Source organism: Phycodurus eques, chromosome 6, assembly GCF_024500275.1.
Source record: "Phycodurus eques isolate BA_2022a chromosome 6, UOR_Pequ_1.1, whole genome shotgun sequence".
Taxonomy (NCBI): Eukaryota; Metazoa; Chordata; class Actinopteri; order Syngnathiformes; family Syngnathidae; genus Phycodurus; species Phycodurus eques.
In genome coordinates, this window is record NC_084530.1 from 7,071,393 (window position 1) to 7,094,909 (window position 23,517).

At 38.7% G+C, this 23,517-nt stretch overlaps 1 protein-coding gene across 3 annotated transcripts; it reads right to left on the reverse strand.

The window, feature by feature from the left end:
• Window positions 1–1,984: 1,984 nt before the first annotated feature.
• Window positions 1,985–13,947, reverse strand: bdh2 (3-hydroxybutyrate dehydrogenase, type 2). Of its 3 annotated transcripts, none has more exons than XM_061679271.1 (11): window positions 13,885–13,899; window positions 12,780–12,869; window positions 12,617–12,711; window positions 11,543–11,621; window positions 10,767–10,863; window positions 5,171–5,279; window positions 4,802–4,862; window positions 4,543–4,656; window positions 3,087–3,145; window positions 2,907–2,999; window positions 1,985–2,067 (listed from the first exon to the last, which is right to left on the reverse strand). In XM_061679271.1, exons 3-11 carry the CDS (start codon window positions 12,686–12,688, stop codon window positions 2,014–2,016), a joined length of 738 nt encoding a protein of 245 aa, XP_061535255.1. In that variant the 5' UTR covers window positions 12,689–12,711; window positions 12,780–12,869; window positions 13,885–13,899; the 3' UTR covers window positions 1,985–2,013. The 3 variants fall into 3 exon arrangements, with proteins under 3 accessions (XP_061535255.1, XP_061535254.1, XP_061535252.1); XM_061679270.1 differs by lacking the exon at window positions 13,885–13,899 and adding an exon at window positions 13,787–13,865; XM_061679268.1 differs by lacking the exon at window positions 12,780–12,869 and having other exon boundaries at window positions 13,885–13,947.
• Window positions 13,948–23,517: the final 9,570 nt, after the last annotated feature.

The window sequence follows — 23,517 nt, forward strand, 5'->3', positions numbered from 1 at the left end:
GTTGTTCTTTTTTTTCTATGCATGTTTGAGTGACAAATTAAAGCACACCACATCACCTGACTGTCATCTGCAAATTCTGTTAAACTCTTGACAATTTATTTGTAAAGCTGGTACCCTGGTTTCTACTGTATAATTACTTAAAGTTCATCAGTTTGGTGGCTTTCTTTTAACTGTTGCATAGCACAATATAAGTACAAATATATGTACACATGTACAAACCAAATTACGAGATGGCACCCATTATAACAATGTATGTACTGCAACAGTAATCATTACATAGCCTTATTTGCTGTATTTGACAAGTTTTATATTACTTTTCATATGTACATTATATTGCTTCACTAAAACATCGTCAGATTATTTGGTTGACAATTTAAATTTAATATCCATTACAGTTTTCACATGATTTTTGTTATCCTAAGAGTTACCTATTGTGTTTCACGTAGTGGCTGGAATTAATTAGAAATAATTCCCACCATTATATGTTGTCTATTTCTGTTTAACAAGCTTTTCACTGATGCCCTTTGAAAATACGCTCACGATGAAGAAAGTCATTAAAGTTTAAACTGGGAGTCAACAAAAAAAAAGGTCACATAAAATCTCAACTCAAATTGGCCAGAAATTAGTGCATTTTCACCAGGTTTAAAGTAATACCTTTCTTAATATTTGTCACAGGAAAATAATACAACACTGGAATCGATAATGCTGGTCTCCTGCAAATCATTTAATCTTTGAACTTTTACAAGCATACCTAAGTGGTAGCTGTATAATAACTAAATAACGAGTAGGGGAATCGCCCCTCAAGCATTACATACTGCAACGTGCTGTCAACCACTAGCTGGTGGGACCAGCAACAGCCGTTGGTTAATCCAATATTGTCAACAGAGCACACTAATCGATGCTTACATGCTTGGCCATATGGCGCAGCTAGCAGTGGAAGTAAGTGAACGTGGATGTTTCTGCCAAAGTCTGCCGAAACTCTCTTTTCGGTGCACATAGCCTATGCTAACAGCTTGCTAACTTTGCGAGTAGTATGAGGAGGAGGGTCTATCTTCAACGAAGGGGTTAATCGCGTACAACTATACGTCATACCAAGGACGTAGTAACATATGGACTGCTAGCCGGTTAGCTACGCGTTCGTTGACAATTTTGGACTGCTAGCCGGTTAACTACGCGTTCGTTGACAATTTGTGTGAGTCCACGCCTTACCGGACATTGCCATGCTCTCGCTAAAGGGTCTCGGTGTCTTCGGGTTGTTACTATTTAAACATTTCAACAATACAGTTAAAAAAAAAAAAAAAAAAAAGCAATTCACATATTAGCTTGTCACGAAACACTAAAGTATCAAGCAGGCAACCTGTGTGTGAACAAATTACAAATCATCGTACTTAAGTCTCGTACATAAAGTGACACACAGAGACCACAAAAGCACAATTTCCAGCAAAATAACAATCTTGGAGTAGGTTTTATGCTTAGTGCATTTGTGAGTCAATTTCAGTACTTCCTGTCGGATAATGGATGTGATGTTGTACATCCAGTGCCCACTACATTGCATCGTAAATAGCTTAACGTTCTTAGTTAACGATCAGTGAAAACAAATGAAAAAATAAAATAAAACGCTTACCTCACACCATAAACATTGTCAACGCTTGGGAACTGGCATTAGCAGCCTTTCTGGCAGGTTAGCCGGTAGGCAAATGGTAATAAAAGGGATTAGTAATGTCCAGTCCCTACCGTGTAGCATCGGTGTAAATTTGGGAGGAGGGAGGAGGTGAAGTACACACAATATGATTTCATATTTATTATATTAGTAATCACTTTAACACATTCAAATGTATACACATTGTATTTATTATAATGCAGCTGTGAGTAACCTGGCTTATTTATCTGTAATTTGACAGTTGACAAGTTGTTCCTCTCACAAAATATCAATAATCAAAAAGTAATAACAGTGGAGCCAGCTAACTTAAAAGTAGCATCTATAACTAATAGGACAACCTTGCTTAATGCTCTTTAAAGCCTCCAACCTCCATCGATGATTTGCTCTGTGCCAGTCACATAGGCCGACTGTGGAGGAGCATACACACATTAGACCACATCAGACACATTAGGGTCAGCTGCATAATTGAATGAACTCCAATAAAAATATATTTAATACAGGACCTCCGAAAGGTTAACATACACTTCCTTTTTTTCTATTTCATTTCATGTATCATTCAGACTGACGTGGGGCCATCAGCATTTTGCTGTTTTTGTAAGCATATCATTCCCTAGCCCATAGCTCACCAATTGAAATTGGAGGATGTTGTAAAATTGTCACCTGGCAAGAAGTTTTTGCAGTTCAGCATTAGTTTCAGAAGCTTTACGGCCGTATTTGACATACTTATATTAATTTGCATTGCTGGTCCAATGACAATTGGTGAGCCATGGGCAAGGGAATTATATGCTTTTAAAAACTGCAACGCCTCAGCTGTCAAATGCTAATGGCCTCAAGTCTGTCCAAATTATGCCTGAAACTAAATAAATGAAGTATGTAGTGAAATTTGGGACACCCTGCATTGGAGTTTGCAGTGGTGTACACTAGAACTACTTGTTTGATTTTGAAGCTGACCCTAATAGCGTTGTCAGTTCAGTGTGTTTCACTCAAAATAATTCATACAAATTGAAATTCCCCCACCCAAAATGCCCCCCCCCCCCAAAAAAAAAGAAAGAAATTGAGGGAATAATGGTAATATGTCACAGCATATCATAACAACCCCCATATTCTGTCAATTTGCTAATAAAAGGATGGCCCATGGCTTACTTTTTAGTATTTTCTTTTACAGTGGCATTCACATAATAACACGGTTTTTACAAAGTAGTGTCATGTGAACTCCCAAGGCTGCAAATATCCATAACATACTCACCTCATCTGAGGCCAGGTATACACACAGGTATGCCACCTCTTCGGCTGTGCACATCCTGCCTGTTTTCTGCCTTGCCATGAAATCCGTATAAGCCTATAGAGAGGGGCTCAAAAGTAAACAGTAGCATGTATCCAATTCAGAATACTTGATAACAAATAATAAAATTAAATTGACCAGTACCTTTTCTGGGTCAGGTTGAGCTTGGATCCTACCCCTCAGTGATGGAGTGTCAACAGTACCTGAGGGGGGAAAATAGTTCACAGAGCTTCAAAAAGCACATTTTCTTCCTAATTCTCATTTGCAGGTTCCCTACCGAAAAAAGAAGTGTCTGTAGACAAGGTGTGAAACCCTTAGTCATACAACATATACAGTGGTTAAAGATACAGTGTCCTCAAATACAAAAACTATACTGATGATTGGGCTGGGTGATATATCGAGAAGCTCGATTCGATCGATATTTTATTCATGCTCGATATGGAAAAAGGGGATGCTCGATTTTGTTTTCTGTACTAATCATTTGGAAACAACTGTCATCTGGAAAACGTATATAAAAGGTGTTATGACGAAGAAGGGCATATCCGTGTAAAATCACCTGAAGATGAAGCACATTAGAGTGCGACGCATGTATCGTGTTAAAGAGAGGCACGACTCCGTGCCGCTTAGCAGCTACTAGTTAGCATCATTGCGTGAGCGATCACCCAACTAGTTTGACATTGGGTCGGCCGTCGCCGTGAGCTAACTGTTTCAGACAGTTGGGGTTGCACAGTGTGGCATTCTCAGAATCGGTCTTGTATTTCTTTTTTTATTCACTTTATTTACATATCACCACATTTTATTCATTCCACATAACATCACATTTCTTTGTTTTTTCTTGATTTCCGGCAGACCGTGCATGTTTAAGTGCATTGCTGCCACCTAATGGTTAAGTGATGAACACCGACAACAGAGCTAAACCCCAAGCAATACATTGAAATAACAGCTATTGAATCCATTATTTATTCATATTTATAATGATAGAGTACTGATTATGTTGCACAATTGAACAAATTGTTTTTATCCTGTTACATAATATACTGCAATACCTGTCCTGCAATAATGTTCTTTACATAATTTACAAAATATGGAAATTCAGACAAATTGTTCTGGAAGTGAATTCCTATAGGTTGCCAGCTCTGCAGTCATAGCCATAAATAATACATTTTACTAATAATTGGCATAATAATCTCTACCGGTTTTCCGGTTTTCGGTCTTGGGTTCTCATTTTCAGTTTTGGTCAAGAATGTTCATTTCGGTGCATCACTAATTTTGAGATCATCATATTTTGAAATACATTTGGGAAAAGTAATTTATTTCATTGTGATGTTTATAATTGTTAAATAAACCTGCTTTATAATGTAAATCAATTTGGTCTGGTCCGGTTTTATACATTTATAAACTTGAAATCAATATCGAGTCATATTGAATATCGAAATTGAGGGGGGGAAAAAATTTTAGGCCATATCGCCCAGCACTAACTGATAAACACTTATTTACTGATATAGACTTCGTTATCTATTTGAATGGCGTCACTAGTCTAGGAAGACTAACAGGACACAGTGACTTTTCTTGTGCTATTTACTGCATGTTCTTGACTTACCAGGACAAACACAATTGCAGCGAATGCCTTGCTCAATGAAATCAGCAGCTATAGATTTGGTGAGGCCAATCACGGCTGCCTTGGAGGTGCTATATACACACCGGTTCACCACACCTGTGTCAAGGAAACATATGTCACACACACGCGCGCCCGCAAAGCTGTTATCTGGTATAAGAGGATTAACATGGTCATACAACAGTGCCTTAATGTCCCTTTAAATAAGCATTTGTTACACAAGTGGATATAAAGGCTGCTTTACCTTTTATGCTTGATGCAACAGATGCCATGTTAATGATGTTTCCAGACTTTCTTGCCAACATCTAGAATGACAAAATTAATTGGGATGGTGAAATTAATCTATATTATAATATAGTATAATGGAAATAAAAAGTGTTAGGTTCACTGTATGTGCATTTTATTTGGCATCAAAAACAGTAATCAAACGTCAGTTTGGTCAACTTAACGATGATTTGTGATTGGGCAGTTGGTGGCCAGGCTCAGAGTAAAACAGCTTATCTCAGCGTACAAACGGTGACAACTAAATAAATGAGCATATGTCTGTCAATTTACAGCTGCACTGGAACAGGATCAAGTGGATAAGGCATTTAGTGAGGAGGGCAAGGGTCACCTTGGGCAGGAAAGCTCTGCACATAAGGTACATGCTCCGGACGTTCACATCCATGGTAAAATCCCAGTCGGCCTCTTCACAGTCCAAGATGGAGCCATGGTGCACAAACCTATTATGAAACATACATTTAAAAATAATAAATAATAGCTGGGTTTGCATGGAGCCTAGTATTCCGATTACAATAGGTTTGCTCCATATAAACACCTCAATCGGAATACACAGGCTGAATTTTGCAAAAGAAATATTCCACCCATATGAATCTGAATAAAATTCCGCTTTTTTTTTGTTCTGTTCAGCTGTTCTATCAAACAGAAAGGAGGATATGTATCCATTTTTTTTATGCCATAACAGTTTTATGATACCACTGTGGTTCTTTGTATTCTGACTCTTTATTGAAAAAAAATGTGAAAATGTTTATTGAAAATATCAGTCAAACAGAACAACGTTTTAAAGGGGGGTGACAGAAACAACAACGAGGAGAGACAGTGAAAAGATAACGCAATAATATAGGAAGAGAAGACAACAAAAGACAGGACATTAGCTGTAATAAAGATGAGGAGCGTAAATCAATACATGCCTGGTACAACCCCAATTCCAATGAAGTTGCGACGTTGTGTTAAACAAATAAAAACAGAATACAATGATTTGCAAATCATGTTCAACCTATATTTAATTGAATACACTACAATGACAAGATATTTAATGTTCAAACTGATAAGGTTTATTGTTTTAGGTGTTCCTCAACATAAAATTACAAGTAATTTAGGGATTGCATCATCTACGGTCCATAATATAATCAAAAGGTTCAGAGAATCTGGAGAAATCACTGCATTCAACCAACCAACATTGAATGCCCGTAACATTCGATCCCTCAGGCGGCACTCCATCATAAACCAACATCAATGTGTAAAGGAAATCACCACATGGGCTCAGGAACACTTCAGAAAACCAGTGTCAGTAAATACAGTTCGGCGCTACATCCGTAAGTGCAACTTAATTCTCTACTATGCAAAGAAAAAGGTATTTATCAACAACACCCAGAAACGCCGCCAGCTTCTCTGGGCCCGAGCTCATCTAAGATGGACTGACGCAAAGTGGAAAAGTGTTCTGGGTCCAGCAAGTCCACATTTCAAATTGTTTATGGAAATTGTGGACGTCGTGTCCTCCGGGCCAAAGAGGGAAAGAATCATCTGGACTTTTATGGATGCAAAGTTCAAAAGCCAGCATCTGTGATGGCTGTGTTAGTGCCAATGGCATGGGTAACTTACACACCTGTGAAGGCACCATTAATGCTTAAAGGTACATACAGGTTTTGGAGAAACATATAATGCCGTCCAAGCAACGTCTTTTTCTTGGACGCTCCTGTTTATTTCAGCAAGACAATGCCAAACCACATTCTGCACGTGTTACAACAACGTGGCTTCATAGTAAAAGAGTGCGGGTACTAGAGTGGCCTGCCTGCAGTCCAGACCTGTCTCCCATTGAAAATGTGTGGCGCATTATGAAGCGTAAAATACGACAATGGAGACCCCGGACTGTTGAACAGCTGAAGCTGTACATCAAGCAAGAATGGGAAAGAATTCCACCTAAAAAGCTTCAACAATTAGTGTCCTCAGTTCCCAAACGTTTATTGAATGTTGTTAAAAGAAAAAGTGATGTAACACAATGGTAAACATGACCCTGTCCCAGCTTTTTTGGAACGTGTTGCAGCCATAAAATTTTAAGTTAATGATTATTTGCTAGAAAAAATGAAGTTTATCATTTTGAACATTCAAATCTTGTCTTTGTACTGTATTCAGTTAAATATAGGTTGAACATGATTTGCAAATCATTGTATTCTGTTTCCATTTATGTTTAACACAATGTCCCAACTTCATTGGAATTGGTGTTGTACAATGATACATTACATTCGAGTGTTGTATGGGGCAGTAGTGCTACACCCTGTGAAGGAAGGACAGGACAATATAGGACAGGACTTGGACAGGGCAAGGACAGGAGGGGAAGCATGCAGGACAGAGATAGTGGACCAGGCCGTACAAATGAAGTGTGGTGGAAGTGGCTATCTAAATTCTAAACATCTTTCGAAATGTAGTGCAAGTGAGGGGATACCCAGGAAGTTCGCATCAAATGAAATTCCATTCGGATTTACAGGGGCGAAGTATTCCTCTTGCCAAACTGATCAGAAGTAATTTTTTGTCATGCAAACAGTGAATTGGAAGGGTGTCTGGCTGCACTCTGTTTGCGCATGTTCTGTCTTGACGTAAATGCGCGGTGATGTTGTCGTTTACACCCTTGAAAATATGGCGGCTTCCTACCAGAGCTGGTCTGCGATGGAGATGTTTTTAATAAAGCTTTTGCTTTAATAAAAGTGTAAAAGCAATCACAAATACTGTGCTAAATAGACGACGGACCTCCATCTTGATAAATCATGATGTTTACATTGAGTTACACGTCACATGTCTGTAAAACGGCTGTTCTGATTAAATGTAGTAACCCATGTAAACGCCAAATCAGAAGAGATCACATCACATGGAAACAGTTGACCAAAGAGATTTCAATCGGAATAACAAAAAAAGTCTCCATGGAAACCAGTCTGTCTATATCCTCATCTAAGTATATGAGAAACAAAGCTAAATCCATTAAATGACATAAAAATTCATTATTAAAATGCTATCCAAATTGTGCCCTTGCATGTTACACAGCTTACTGAGCTTCTAATGTGACAGTCTAACCTTTGTTAAGGAGATTTAGCAAAGGTCAAGGGAAGGTTAAACCTTGAGATGTAGGGATTTTGGATACATAATAAAGTGGGAGCTGAATAAATAAGCAAAACAGCATGATGGCTGCATGAATATAGCAATAGTTAGGCTACTGTTATTTACGGTACCTACTGGGATGAACTAACGCTAAATTCTCCATAGGAGTAAATGTGAGCGTGAATGGTTGTTTGTCTGTGTGTGCCGGGGATTGGCCAGCGACCAGTCCAGGTTTGGTCAAAGTGGGCTAGGTTAGGCTCCCGCTCACCCGTGACCCGTAAGAGGACATGCACTATAGAAAATGTACTGATAAGCAGAAACCTTATTATTGTCAGCAGCCAACCCCCCATAAAAAAACAACACTTTTCATGAACCATCCCTGCATGAAACTTGCAGTTCTGTCAAGTGCAACTTAATTTTACCAATTTTATCAATTCAATCTTGGTCTCTGAAGATCCTTCATGACTATTTATTGAAACACTAATGACCACACTGTCAACCTGGCATGGAAACAGCCCCACAAAGAAGGACTGTCTAAGTCTTGTCACCATTAGTCATAACTGAAGAAGCCTAAAAAAATTAAAACAAAACACGTCCAGTTGTGGTCTTCACAGGTATGACATCCTTGACAACTGAAAACTGAATTGAAACGCAATAGTTCCTATTAGGGTAAGTCTTCTTTTCCTTTGGGCTTGTCCCATTAGGGGTTGGCACAGCGCGTCATCCTTTTCCATGTAAGCCGATCTCCTGCATCCTCCTCTGTAACATCAGCTGCCCTCATGTCTTCCCTCACGACATCTATCAACTTTCTCTTTGGTCTTCCTCTAGCTCTCTTGCCTTGCAGCTCCATCCTCATCATCCTTCTACCAATATACTCACTATCGCTCCTCTGGATGTGGCCAAACCATCGAAGTCTGCTCTCTCTTAGTCTCCAAAACATCTAACCTTGGCTGTCCCTCTGATGATCTAATTTCTAATCCTATCCAACCTGGTCACTCCTAGAGAGAACCTCAACATCTTCATTTCTGTCACCTCCAGCTCTGCTTCCTGTAGTCTCTTCAGTGCCACTAATCCATACATCATGGATGGCTTTACCACTGTCATAAACTTTGCCCTTCATCCTAGCAGAGACACCTCTGTCACATAACATACTGTACCTGACAACTTCCTCCACCCGTTCCAACGTGCTCGGACCTGTTTCTGCACTTCCTTACCACACTCACCATTGCTCTGGACTGTTGACCCCAAGTATTATAAGTCCTCCACCCTTGCTGTCTCTTCTCCCTGTAGCCTCACTCATCCCCCTCCACCCCTTTTTTTCATGCACATGCAGCAGCTGAAATAAGTATTTTTTTAAACACGTCACCATTTTTCTCACTAAATATACTTCCAAAGGTGCTATCGACCTGAAAATGTCACCAGATGTTGGGAACAATCCAATTAATCCAGACATACAAGGAAAGTAGAACAAATGCGCTTAGAAATTAAGTTGTGTGTAAAAATGTGAAATGACACAGAGAAAAAATATTGAACACATGAAGAAAGGGAGGTCTAAAAAGGCATGGAAAAGAAAGACAACACCTAAAATCTATCAATAATCAAGCAGCAATCCAGCCCCTTGTCAGTGCAAATGAATAACAGCTGGTTCAGTCCTAATTGATGGCCTACAAAAAGGTCTCATAGCCAAGGTGTGAGTCGTTGCACATCTCATGATGGGTAAGAGCAGAGAGCTGTCTCAAGACCATCGCAAACTAATTGTTGCAAAACATAACGATGGCATTGGCTCCAGGCACATATCTAAGCTTTTTTACATTACATTACATTTTATGTAATAGGATGAAAATAATTCTGCATACTGTTCAATTGCAAGACATCATTATAATAATAATAATTGTTACTCTATAATCGTAAAAATTAATAAATTATGGCTTCAATTTACTTCTTGTACAAATGTCTTTCTGTGTGCTATTTTTGTATTTCCTGTATCCACTACTACTTCTGAAATTATGCAAAATTCCCCATTGTGGGACTAATAAAGGTTATCTTATAAATATTTATCATATTAATATACTTTTTTCAAGTGACGTATGCAGTGACATATTTATTTCCGGTCCTGTGTGGCTGCGTAGCTTTAGTGTTTTATTTTTACTGCAGACACTGCTGTTCAAAGTTGGCTACTCTGTGTGAAAACACGGTTTCAGCCAGACCTATGTGACAAGTGTACTGTATAATTTTATTTCGGTGATTTGCGACTACATGTGATGATAACTTAGCAATCAGCATTGTTTCTCTGTCTTCTCCTGTTAATTACTCCTCAACCTCCCTTTGTGATAATGATAGTTGTCAGGAGTCTAATTTATTCACTGCCATGGAGGCAATGATTATTGAATTATTGCGTTGACACCGGACATGAAGCAAACTTTCACCTCGTGTAGGAGTGGCTCAGCATCGTGTTTAGCTGTGAGCCAGCCGCAGCTCGGGAGGTTGGGCAACTAGTCCATGTTGACGCGCCATTTTTAAAAAAATATACAACATAGTGATTATGTCATCAAACTCAGTTATGAAATTGGTACTGGCCATCATCTGAAGCGTCTTAGCGCCCCGACATAGCGCCGTACTGGCCGTTAATGTTGCACGCTTGTTTTTGTCTTTTTTAACTACCTTGAACAAGCAGTTTTAGGGCGAAAGAGTCAGCGCTCAGTGATTCCCGTAACAAAATACGGCTTTTCTGTGACATTTGACATGACTGCAATTGTTCATATTCATCTATGTAAAAGACTGTTCGGTCCCTTTGGGATACTACATAACAATGTTAGTGTTGATGGAGAAAGTTAATGTACCCTGCGACATTCAACAGGACATCTATGTGGTCATGTTCCTTTGCCAGGGCCTCCACTTGGTCCTTCTTGGTCACATCCACCACCTTGGTCCTAATCCCTGTTGAGGAAGAGAAAATGTAGAATGGAGAATTTTTAAAGTTGTTTAAAATGATCTGTATATTCATATAAACAGAGCTGCCAACCTATAGAAACTCACTTCCAGAACAATTTATCAAAATTTGTATGAATTTCCATCTTTTCCAAATTTTGCTGAGAACTAGGACAAAAATAACTCTGCATACTGTTCAATTGCACAACATAATCATGACTCTATAATCATAATTAATAAATTATGTCTGATATATTTGTTATTTTAATACTTTTATTGCATCAACCTTTTAATGGCAGACGCAGTTGCAGCCTGAATCAAAGTATATGAGATTTCGACGTGGCATCGTCAAAATTCACCTTTATTAATTCTGTTTTGAACCTTTGTCGAGTCATAAAATAGCGTACCCTCAAGCAGCTCTCTTTTCGTCACGGCGGCCAGATATACATATAAAAAAAAATAAAAAGAATTAAAAAAAAAAAAGCAAATGTCGGTAGCTTGATTTATTTTCTCCCCCATACACACACACACACACACACACACACACACACACACACACACACACACACACACACACACACATATATATATATATATATCTCTCTCTCTCTCTCTCTCTCTCTCTGTCATTGCAACACAGCACTTTACCAGCGGGTGGCGGTATTAGACCTTCCTGAACAGTCGCTACCTTGAATACTATCCAGTTCCTTGAGCTTCTCCTCATTAATATCAGTTGCAGTGATTTGAGCCCCCTCCTTTGCAAAAGCCTGCACATTTAAAACACAAATCGGTTACAATAGTTGTACAAAGGAAAAATATTAAAAATCCCCAAACTCTAACTTGACTATGTTTTTGCAGGTGACAGGAGGGTCTTTCAATGAACATGTATCAACTGGCCTTTGGGAACAACATCAAGGAAGAGTGGTGACATTAAAATTCCATTACTGGGTCTCTAGTCAGACGATGTCAATTACTAAACCGAATACCTCAACCCTCATTTTACATGGATTTTAGCTCCCGCCAGGTTGTGGTTGCTGGATACTATGTCATTCACAGCATAAGACCTTGTATCAAAGCATCTTTTGAAGACTCTATTGAAATGTTCAACAGATCCCTCACATTACCAAGCAACTTTTAATAATGTGTTTTGAATCAAATAGTCTAAGACTGCGTAGATGCATGCACTCTCAGTGTTAAACCTTTCACACTGTACGAAATACTGCAACAGTCTATCTCACCCACATACCGTCCACGAGGGCATTGCTTTAGGTGAAATAGAATTGACCAATCTTGAGAAGGAAGTTTTAAACTCTTCTCTTGTGACAAAAAGTGGCTTCTTGCAACATCTCCAGCACCACACGATCCCATTTATTTACTGTGAAGGATATTTCCTTACAGCAATGCCATGCAAGCAATAAAAAAGATGTCATAAACTAAAACGGTTATTGTTGTATGATAATGGCTTTGTGTAATGTTGGGGAATGTATACCATTTGCACTTTTGTTTCGAAGCTCTGTCCCAAAAAAAAACTTAAAATAAAAATCTACTGCTGTGGTACAGATGTTTTATTACTCAAAATGCTATATTCAATATACCACATACAGTAATGGGACAACATTAACATTTGTTGTTTGCATACAAATGCAAAATGTGAGTCAACTCTAGAAACAGCATTGACTGGCATACAACAGCCTATTAAATAAACATTTTGCACTGATAATGTGGAATATATCAGCGGGAAATACTTATTAAATCTCATTACTATTGCAGCAGCACGTCCAATCCCCTGCGCAGCGGCTGACAACACAATCACTTTCCCATCTAAGCGGCCCATGATGCACTGCTTGGATGCAGCTCCTGTACGAAAACAAGAACATAGAAAAATAACAACATGTCAGTTTTGTGAATAAAGGCGCTATCTCTACCTGTTAAAGATTTTTCGTGATGCTGCCACAGAGCAGTACCAGTCGAAGGGTAAAGTGTGGTGATGACAATAGAACCAAGGATGGAACCTACTGTGACACAAAAGCACAATAGTACAATAATGTATGGCTAAAATGACAATAAATCAACTTCATTAATAATTAAAAAAAAATGGAATACACTGTATATACTGTAGAGTCAGCAGTGTTTAATGAGGTAACGCGTGCCATCAAAATTAATTGTGAGTCCACAATTTGTTAAGTTTCAATGTCGACTGGTTATTTATACACTCTTTCTCCAGACTTCAGTTTTTTCTGCAACTATGTCACGTAATCTTCTATCTTCATTTAGTACGATTACACTGGGCATTACAGTAGAGTAGTGGTTGGCATATCCATAGTTCTCAGGTCAAGGGTTCGAATCTGGGTTCTTTCCTTCCTGTCAGAAGTCACTAACTGCCGGACTGCAGTCAGGGTCCGGACTCAGAAGTTGTCCCCTATTTTAAGCGGTACAGTCATTGTAGGCTTTACGGTAGTAGTTTAGTGGATGACAAAATGTACAGACCAATTACATTCTGTAGTTTCAGGGTAAAATATACAGTGAACATTTAAAAATTGCAGTGCATTTCAATTAATCTATACTGATTATTTATTAAGACATTTCCATTGGATTAGTCACAATTACATCCCTCAAAGCAAAGATCACCGCAGCCTCCTTGAACATGCAACATAATACTTTTAGGTGTTCCAATCAATAGAATCCAAGACCAATCAAAAATGATGCAGAAATGTGGAAAAATGTCATTTTAGAAGACATATCCTACATACTAGTAATTAAATGGCACAAATATATTGTAAGGCAACAGTAAATTCAGTTGTCACTCGTATTAAGGCGTTCATATGCACATATGGATTATAGTCTACTGTACTTCATGTGATTTGCTTTTTAATCGGTGCAATGAACACTCAAATCCACTGACTCAACAAGGCATTAAGTGCAAAGTACAAACCGGATGACAGTCTACTGTTACTGCTAGGTTTACAAACATGCTCAGCGTCGGTGGTTAAGTCGGGCAGTAACTTGGAAAATTCGGTGTTGAAAACTCACCTCGTTTACGGAACGAGAACACGTCCAGCAACTTCGCAGCGACACTGCGCACATGTGATCCTGTTCAACTTGCTGCTATTGGCTACTAACCCGGAAGTAGCCGTAGCGAATAGTAATCCGAAAAACAAAGACTGGTGATTCATCTATTGATTTATTTCTGTCTTTGTTATGATTAATATTTACCGTTTTTTTTAAATAGAAGCAATGGTGGTCTATTCTTTTAAATATCTAAGAATGTACTCATTCTTCACATATTCCTATTGTGAGAATCTATTTGAGTCAATAGACGGTCATAACACAATACCTCTTAATTGTGTCGTTTCATGACTTTTAATTTTTTTTTTTTTTTTTTTTTTTTTTACTGTTGTGGAGGAAGTGCTCTGCCTGCCATGGGTGGTGAGGAATAGCTACAGTATACCAAAAAAAAAAAAGGGAAATAAAGATTGAAAACCTAAAGTGTGTGTAGTTTGGAAATATTACACATACAACAATCCAATGCAAATGACTGATTTGAAAACTGAAAACTGGTGTTGGAATGGACAAAACTGCTTCTGGAGTGGCATTCATAAATCCCAAGACCTCCACCCTATTGAACATTTAAGGATTGTGCTTAAAGTCCCCGTAAAGTGAAAATAAAACTGTCTTGTAAATTTGATACTCCACAGAGAAGAGTGTAAACAAACATGCCCATTTTGAATGATTTAAAAAATCTCCATGTTTATAAAACAAGGCTTCAAAACGGTGAAATGTCAAGCCGCTCTCTCCACTCTCAGACACTCTGGACGTGTCCACTGAATGCACTGAAAGAAGATGCCGTGTTTCTAGCAATTATCTTCAACAATGTATCATGTTTTTATGAACATATCTCTGAAATCAGAGCTGATCAATCCAGCCCTTTTCACCCTTTATTAACTGGCCAGAGGTGGGTAGAGTAGCCAAATATTATACTCAAGTAAACATACTGTTACTTTAGAATAATATGATTAAAGTAAAAGTAAAAATTAGTCCTCCAAATATTTACTTGAGTAAGAGTAAGGAAGTACACAGTGAAAAAACTACTCAAGTAAAGAGCAACTGGTGAGTAACTTCTGACTAAAAAACAAAACAAAATTCAGAGCATGACCATCGAATAAAATCCATCCATCCATCCATTTTCTGAGCCGCTTCTCCTCAGTAGGGTCGCGGGCGTGCTGGAGCCTATCCCAGCTGTCATCGGGCAGGAGGCGGGGTACACCCTGAACTGGTTGCCAGCCAATCGCAGGGCACATAGAAACAAACAACCATTCGCACTCACAGTCATGCCTACGGGCAATTTAGAGTCTCCAATGAATGCATGTTTTTGGGATGTGGGAGGAAACCGGAGTGCCCGGAGAAAACCCACGCAGGCATGGGGAGAACATGCAAACTCCACACAGGCGGGGCCGGGGATTGAACCCGGGTCCTCAGAACTGTGAGGCTGACGCTCTAACCAGTCGGACACCGTGCCGCCTATCGAATAAAATAAAAATTAATAATATATGGGAGTCCACACACACCTGTCACCATTGCAATTTTTAAGTGCCCAGAAACCAACAACACATGCATTGGACCCTACAGAAACATTATTTGCTTTATTCGCTTAAAATGACAATAAGAAGCCGTTTGCTGAACAGACTTATTGATTGTGTTGTGTGTGTGTGTGTGCGTGTGAGAGAGAGCGAGAGAGATATTATTATTACAGCATGGCACGTATCCCCAAGAAGGATGTTTTACAGTTATTTATGACCATAACATAGGGCTAATGTTGGCAGATGCACTGCTAAAACAAAACAAAAAAACATCTGCAATTTACCGCTAGGTGTTTTAAAAAATATCCATGTTTGGGCAGACGCAAGACTAAAAACTGTTGTTTTGCGGAGTCTGTAAAGTAAACATTCACACAGCTGTTTCCCCCCCCCCCAAATGAGTCATTTCGATTGGCCCGCAAAGGCTTTGTGTGCGGTCATGTGACTGCCTTGTGCCGTCTAATTGGTGACTTGAAGTCAAATGACACTAGTGATCACGGATTGGCGCAACGGCGCCCTATGCGGAAGTCGAAGATGACATCTAAAAATAGATCGCACTCGTAATAACGGATGAATAAAAGTTGCGAGTAGCATGTCGATCATTGTAAAAAAGTAAAAGTATCGATTCATCTTAACTTAAATGCTCAAGTAAAAGTAAAAAATATGGTACATTCAAACGACTCTGACAAGTACAATTTATCCAAAATGTTACTTGAGTAAATGTAACGTGTTACTACCCATCTCTGTAGCTGGGATAGGGTCCAGCTTTCCTGTGACGCTGAGCAAGATAAGTGTTATTGAAATTTGATTGGTCACAAGGAGTTATTGCCTTTCCCATTCGGTATTGGGCTAGAGGTGAGGTACAATCCGATCTGGTCACCAGTCAACTGTTAGTCCAACACACAGAGACAAATACTGTGGCATTTCACATTTATCCCTGCAGCCAAATGTAAAATTCCTGATCTTGTAGTGTGTTTATTCAATGTAAAGTATGATATGAATTGCTTTTAGAGATATTATATGAATGCTTTTCATATTGACTAGAATAATACGCAATCACACAAAACATTTTTGAATACCTTTTTATCGCAAGACGGTGCAAATCGAGCATTAATCAGTGCTCGGGGGGAGCAAACCTAATTTGAATCAGCTTTGATAGATAACCACCTGCTGCTTATGTTGGGATTTTGTCATTAAGATTGATAATCAACGACCAAAAAAGGTTATGGAAACAAATATTAAATAAAATCCTGTAATCTTATTTGCTGTAAACTACAATCATCAAGATGATTAAAAAATAAATAAATATTGAAGTACTTCACTATTTTGCTAGCGAATCTATAAAATATGTGAGTTTCACTTCAATTCAATTGAACTCCTGAAATGAAATTTTGTATCCATAATATTCTAATGTATTGAGATGTACATGTATATTGGGTAACGGTTATTCAGATCTTCACAAAGGCTTAATGGATTATCGCATTGTCTTATCCTTCTTCAAATATGTGGCTGCATTGTTCTTATATAATTCTACGAATAAACCATGGTCAAAACACAACTCCTTTTGTGGATTTAATAAGTTAGTTAAGAAATGTGCAGTATTGTATTCCTCTGTGCATGGGGGGGGGGGTGCTATAGTCTTGTCAAAATATTAGGTTTCAACCAAGTATTTATGGTTTTCCACTTTTCAAGGTTGTTTACAAAAGGATATACTGTTTAAACATTTATTAATTTTTTTATATGTCAGATTTTAGGGGTGCTGGGATTCATTTTAGTGGTGCTTCAGCAGAAACGTCTGTGGTTTGAAGTATTTCTCAGAAAGAAGAAGAGAAAAAAAAAGCGAACACTTCAAAGGCCACTTGGGATGATGTTCATCAGCTTCATGCTCACCTATCACTTTAAAGTTAGCAGTGTCAGATCTGACCTGCACAGTTTAGTTCAATGAAACATGGATGAGCTATTTGCCCTTTTGCGGTGACCATCCTATAAGCTTGTATTTGAGTGAGTGAGAGAGGGAGTCAAGTCACCTCATTATTTTCAACATCACAAATGAATCGTCTTGGGAGCCTTTTGTGCTCTACCTCTCTCTGAGGGAAACACTTTGATCAGCGGACAATAGCAAAGCACAATAGAGATGACGCTGGACTAATAACATTTTAGCTGTGTACAATGTCATACGTTGAAGTGTTTTATACTTCAAACAAAATCATTTGATTACAATGTGTTCATGTGAAATGGATTAATGTCTCCCACCTGATTTATAGTTTGTCTATTGTGCTGTATAAACAATGTAGTGTAATATTTGCCATGATACTTTCTAAAAGCAAACAATGAAGAGACGCTTAGGAGACTATGCAATTAGAAACATTAGATCAGTGATTCCCACCCAGTGTGCTGGGGCACATTAGTGTGCCACGAGCGATCTTCAAGTGTGCCGTGGGAAATGATCAAATTTTACTTACGGTAACTGCTCAAAAAATTATTCATTTACAAGAAATAATGTATCTTTGTTCCTCTATTTACGTCACTGAGGCATAGTGACAGACAGAACAAATAAATGCTCTTCTATTAGATGGCAGGAAGTACATACAGTAATTACCTTTTGTTTGTTGGTGTGCCGTGAGATTTTCCAATTGTAAAATATGTGCCTTTGCTCCATAAAGGTTGGAAATCAATGCATTAGACACATTTACTTCTCTATCCTTCATCACCCTAACCTGCTGAACATCCTTCCCGTCGCTATCCCTGTGTCTGGCCAACCTGTACAGGCCTTTCTCTCCTTCTTTAGTGGCCAACCTGGCACACATGTCATCAAATGCCTCTTGTTTATCCTTTGCCACTTCTAGCTTCGCCCTGCGTCGCATCTCCATGTATTCTTGTCTCCTCTCCTTGGCCCTCTCAGTGGCCCACTTCTTCTTAGCTAACCTCTTTCCTTGTTTGATTTCATACAAGAGATTTGAGATTCCACCACCAAGTCCCCTTCTCCCCTTACTTACCAGATGATACACCAAGTACTCTCCTGCTGTCACTCTAATCATCTTGGCTGTAGTGGTCCAGTCTTCTGGAAGCTCCTTCTGTCTAACAAGAGCCTGTCTCACCTCTTCTCAAAAAGGTGCAGAACACTCTTTCTTTCTCTGTTTCCACCACATGGTTCTCTTCTGCAGGGCTGAAAATGAGTCTCACTCCGGCCCTAACATAATTTGGCCAGTTGGTGTACATTGCAATAAAAAAACAACATTTGATTGTTTTTTTTTTTTTTTTAGTATCTTCAGCTCTAGCTTGAATGTCTGTCACCCGAATGAACTCATTCACTTGTGTCCATGACAACAGACCCATGCTTTGATTGAACATGCTCTAGTATGAAAAAAAAGAGGAAAAAACACACATACACACAAAATGGTCCAACACTGACATGTCTGAGTGGGGGGGAAAAAGCTTCAAAATCACTCTGTGCCGATTTACTATAATCTTGTCAAGATGAAGTGAGTTGAAATGATGCTCCAAATTTCCAGCCATCCATCCAATCGCTCACCCTCTCTGGCGTCACAGGCATGCTGGCATCTATCGGAACTGACTTTGGACGAAAGGCAGGATAGACCCTGAATTGGCAGCCAATCGCAGGGCACATACAAACAAATAAACTTCCACACTCACATTCATACCTAAGGACAATTTAGAGTCCTCAATTAACGACCATGCATGTTTTTGGGATGTGGGAGGAAACCGAAGTACCCGACGAAAACATGGGAGGGAGATGAGGAAAAGAAAGAAAGACCTATTCACAAAGTTATCTCATCTTGTCTCATCTTGTCCTTGAGAGAAAAGGGAGGTTGGTACAGCCACGGAGACAGTATGACGGAACGGACTAAGACTAAGAAACAATGTAGCTAACCCAAGAACAAAGGACTATTGAAGTAATAAAATCACCACACACAAAACTATGGGGTATAATACATGGGATAATACAATAAAAGAGTATATAGACTATATTTTGTCGTTTTGCCATCACACCTTTTCAGCTGCTAAGCCATGCAGAATGGTGGCTCTGCATGCCTTTTGATGCTGGAATAGATTTTCTGTCCAAGAGGGAGTTTGAAATACTCCATCTGTGATTATTTGTACTGTGATATATGGTATACTGAAAATGCCATCTCATCTTAGAGGGAAGATTGTAGTAAGACCCAATGCCGCTTGCGCTGAATTGAAGCATGCATATTTATTAGTATTTTCCCAGACAGTTTAGCCCTAGTCCTGATTGATGACTAGGTAGTTTTAATTGGGCCCATATTATTACGGCTTATCGGCTTCCCTCCCAGTGACGAGGACTGGCTAAGTGTGGCTAAAGGTTTAGCCACATAAACACACGTGATGTTGTGGCTAACTACACACAAGTGTGGCTAGGAGGTTTTTATACTGTTTAGCCACATTGGCTAAAAGGTTTCATGACCCAGTGCCAACCCTGATTACCCTCTTACCAACCTATTACTATGGTCACCAAGTCCATTATCCCTGCACTGGGTGCTTGCGGCCCCTCAATATGATGCACTGTTTTAAAATTGGAGAGGCTGGTGGGAATAAGGTGGGATGGGCATGGGGCACTGCTGACCCACAGCCTGGCCCTGACCCACATGTCTGTATGTGGTGCATTGAAAACAGTGTGCAACCCGTACGTGGGTACCTTCTAGTTATTTTGATCAATTGGCAGATATGTTAAGGTAAGTTACCTTTGTCATGATCTGTGCCCTATACTTCCTTCTTTGGAGCTTCGGGGGACGCTTTGTGCCTCGCTTCTGCCCCCCCCCCCCTCTCTCTCTCTCTCCAGCCGTCCTCACCTACTCGCCCGCGCACCTGTTCCCAATCAGTACTTATCACTGCCTGTATTTAAGCCTGCCTGATCCAGGGATCCAGCGCCAAAGCGTGGCTGGCGTGGGCAGCGAAGCAGGAGACACGGGAGGTCTACACGAACGAGTGGGACCAAGGAGCAACCAGCTAGGATTTAAGTCAAAGGTATCAAACTCAAGACCCGCTGCCCAAATCTGTCCCTACGTGTCATTGAACAGTATGTGGTCCGCCAAAAGCTTGCCACGATTTTTACCATCTATTTATAAACAGACTGACTATAAAATGCTAACATCCAAATGTTGGGGCAATTACGTAATATGATGAGACGATTATTAGGGGTTCCCACACAAATCCGGGAGGTGACAAGGAGTGTAACTGCCTTACACACTCTAGATAGTCCATAAGCAAACACAGTGCAGCTCTGCTTCTGGCGAGCATATTTCATGACAAGCCATATGATTGGGGGGGAAAAAATACAACAACAACAACCTAGCAGCCTCTCCTGGGCTCTTCAGATTGGGCCGAAGCAATAACAAATGCCATCTTTAGTGTTTTTATAGCATTATAATTCACATTGTCTGAACTGTTACTCTTGCATCCTTTGGTTCTAAAATAGCAACTACTGGTGTTGTGCTTTCCTAAAAAGAAAATATTTATAATCTGTTGAGGTTTCATTTTAATTGTCATTAAATCTGTTCCTGTCAAATAGATCAGCAGCTTGTTTTGCATTTTATTCCCGTACTGTACTTCCAAAGGGAACTCAACCCTGAACTGAAAATCAAGGGATGTACCAAGCTATTACTTTTGCTTTACCGTTACAGATTATTATGCGCTTTCATCGTTACAACTGGCCCCTTGTGTGCAACCATGACGGCATCGTGGCCTGTGATGAAATTTGAGTTGAGAGTGTGACACGTCTGGTTGAAGTCATCTACAATGTTGTAGATGGTATTGGCTTGGCCTGACCAGGTACAAGAAATAGTAACTGCTTTTTCCAATAGAAAAGTATATAGCTACTAGAGCTGTGCAGTGGAAAAGGGGCATATGTTTGCCTTACTAAATGACTTTTATAATGTAGTTAGTGGTTGTAAAGTTTAGTAGTTGCTGTATTTAAACATCTTAGCAGTTTATTTTAACTGTTTATCCATCTAAACCATTTAGTGTCTCTGCTTTGCAGCTTGTTAAATTTAATCCTAGAATGTAATGATGTTGATGTTTTTTTATGTTCATAATGTTCCCTGTGTGTGGTATCTCATAATTATTCAGTTACCTCTGTTGTAATAACTCGAACCCCATCTTCAGCCTGCATTCATATGATTCACTATTACTTTGTGCAAAACCATTGTATTCATTTAACACTGCCGTGGAATCTTCCTCAGGATGTTATACTATTGTGTAAAAGTATAATGCGTAACTTTGCCATTCTTTGTCAAATGTAATGTCGTATGAGAACTGTACACCGTCTTTCCACTGCACAGCTTTGTAATAAATTCACAAAAATGCTTTTGGTGTCTTGCTCTTTATTTATTTTTTTCCACCAGTGTGATGAAGAATGCACAATGAAAAAAATGTCAATGTTGAAAAAATAAGCTTTAGTATAAAATGTCATTTGAAGTTATACTATTGTAAATGTCACTTGTGGTTTAATAAAGATGGAGAATACTGTTATGGCTTACTTACAGTAAAACAGTAATCACTTTATCTGAATTTACTATCAGCAAAAGAAATTATAGGTTATCATTTATTATTAGTAATTAATTATTATTTTGTTAAAAAAAATAAACCACCATTAAACTGTGAAGGCAATGTTTGCTGCAAAGTAAAATGTCAAAATACAATGATTTCTAAAATCAATTATTGCAATTCAGAAAACACATCACCCAAACTACAACAAAGAGTTACCACACAAAAGACACACAGTACACTTTAACATTAATACAAAACATATCAAATCGTATTTTTTAACAAACACTTAACATAAATACACTAAACATTTACAATAACATCAGGTTCTGGTGCCTATACTTTCAAGAAGCCTCAAAACATTCAAAAACCATATTAAAGGGCTTGACAACAGCAACTTTTTTTTTTAAAACTCCGAATACATTATATTAAAGGGCTTGACGAAAGCAAGAACAATAACATGTTTAAAACCTTGTGTTAGGTTTTTTCTTTCCTTATTTTGATGTATTTTTTAAATCTATTTACAGTAAAAAAAAAAAGATAAACGTATACAACACAAAGGCTTGCCTTTGTTGCTTTTTGCAGACACTGAGCAGAACACATAATTTGCATGACAGTTTCATTCTGTTGAATGACTGAATGAAATATGCTTCACAGGGTCCAAGAACACAGTAAAATAATGACTGCATGAAGTTCAGATTGTTTGTTTTAAGAAAAAAGAAAGACAGCAGTCCAAAAGCGCCACATATTCTTCATCTTATTTTCCTTGTTCATTTACATGTACAGATATCTATTAATGAATTCAGCAGACAACAGAAGTGATTCAACATTCATTTCTTCAGAGAAACACAGTACTTCCACACGTCAAATAAAGTTCAATTATTATATTAAATATACTTTGACATACATATCTACAATCACCACAACATATTGTCTGATTTAGCCTGCTGAGAGTATGTCATCACTCAAGCATGCGCAGTGTTTTAATAGTGTAAATTCAAGTAGTAAAATAAATCATAATTTAAACAGGAATAATTGGAACCACGGGGCTGAGACGTTTCCAAAACAATGGCACAATTAACATTTTGATGTCTATTAGTGATTGTTTTTTTGACTGAGCAGGAATTCACTGTTGCAGGAGACACTCGATCTGATTAGAGTAAACCTTTGTGACACAGTAATGTGCAGTTTCATTTCAGCTAAGAATTGTGGAGATCATTAACATGTAAACCAGGGGCGCCACTAGGTTTAACGGATCAAACCTAATTTTTCCGTCCATCCAAACAATATATTGTGCCTGCTATATTTCGCCGATGGAGGGTGGGGGACGTGGGGGTGTTGAGTGGAGGAGTTTAGGAATTTAGGGGGGCTTAGTCCCCCTTCAATTGGCCACTGACACAAAAGCCTTTGATTGTATGTACAAGCCCAATTCCATTGAAGTTGGGATGTTGTGTTAAACATAAATAAAAACAGAATACAATGATTTGCAAATCATGTTCAACCTATATTTAATTGAATACACTACAAAGACAAGATATTTAATGTGCAAACGGATAAACTTGTG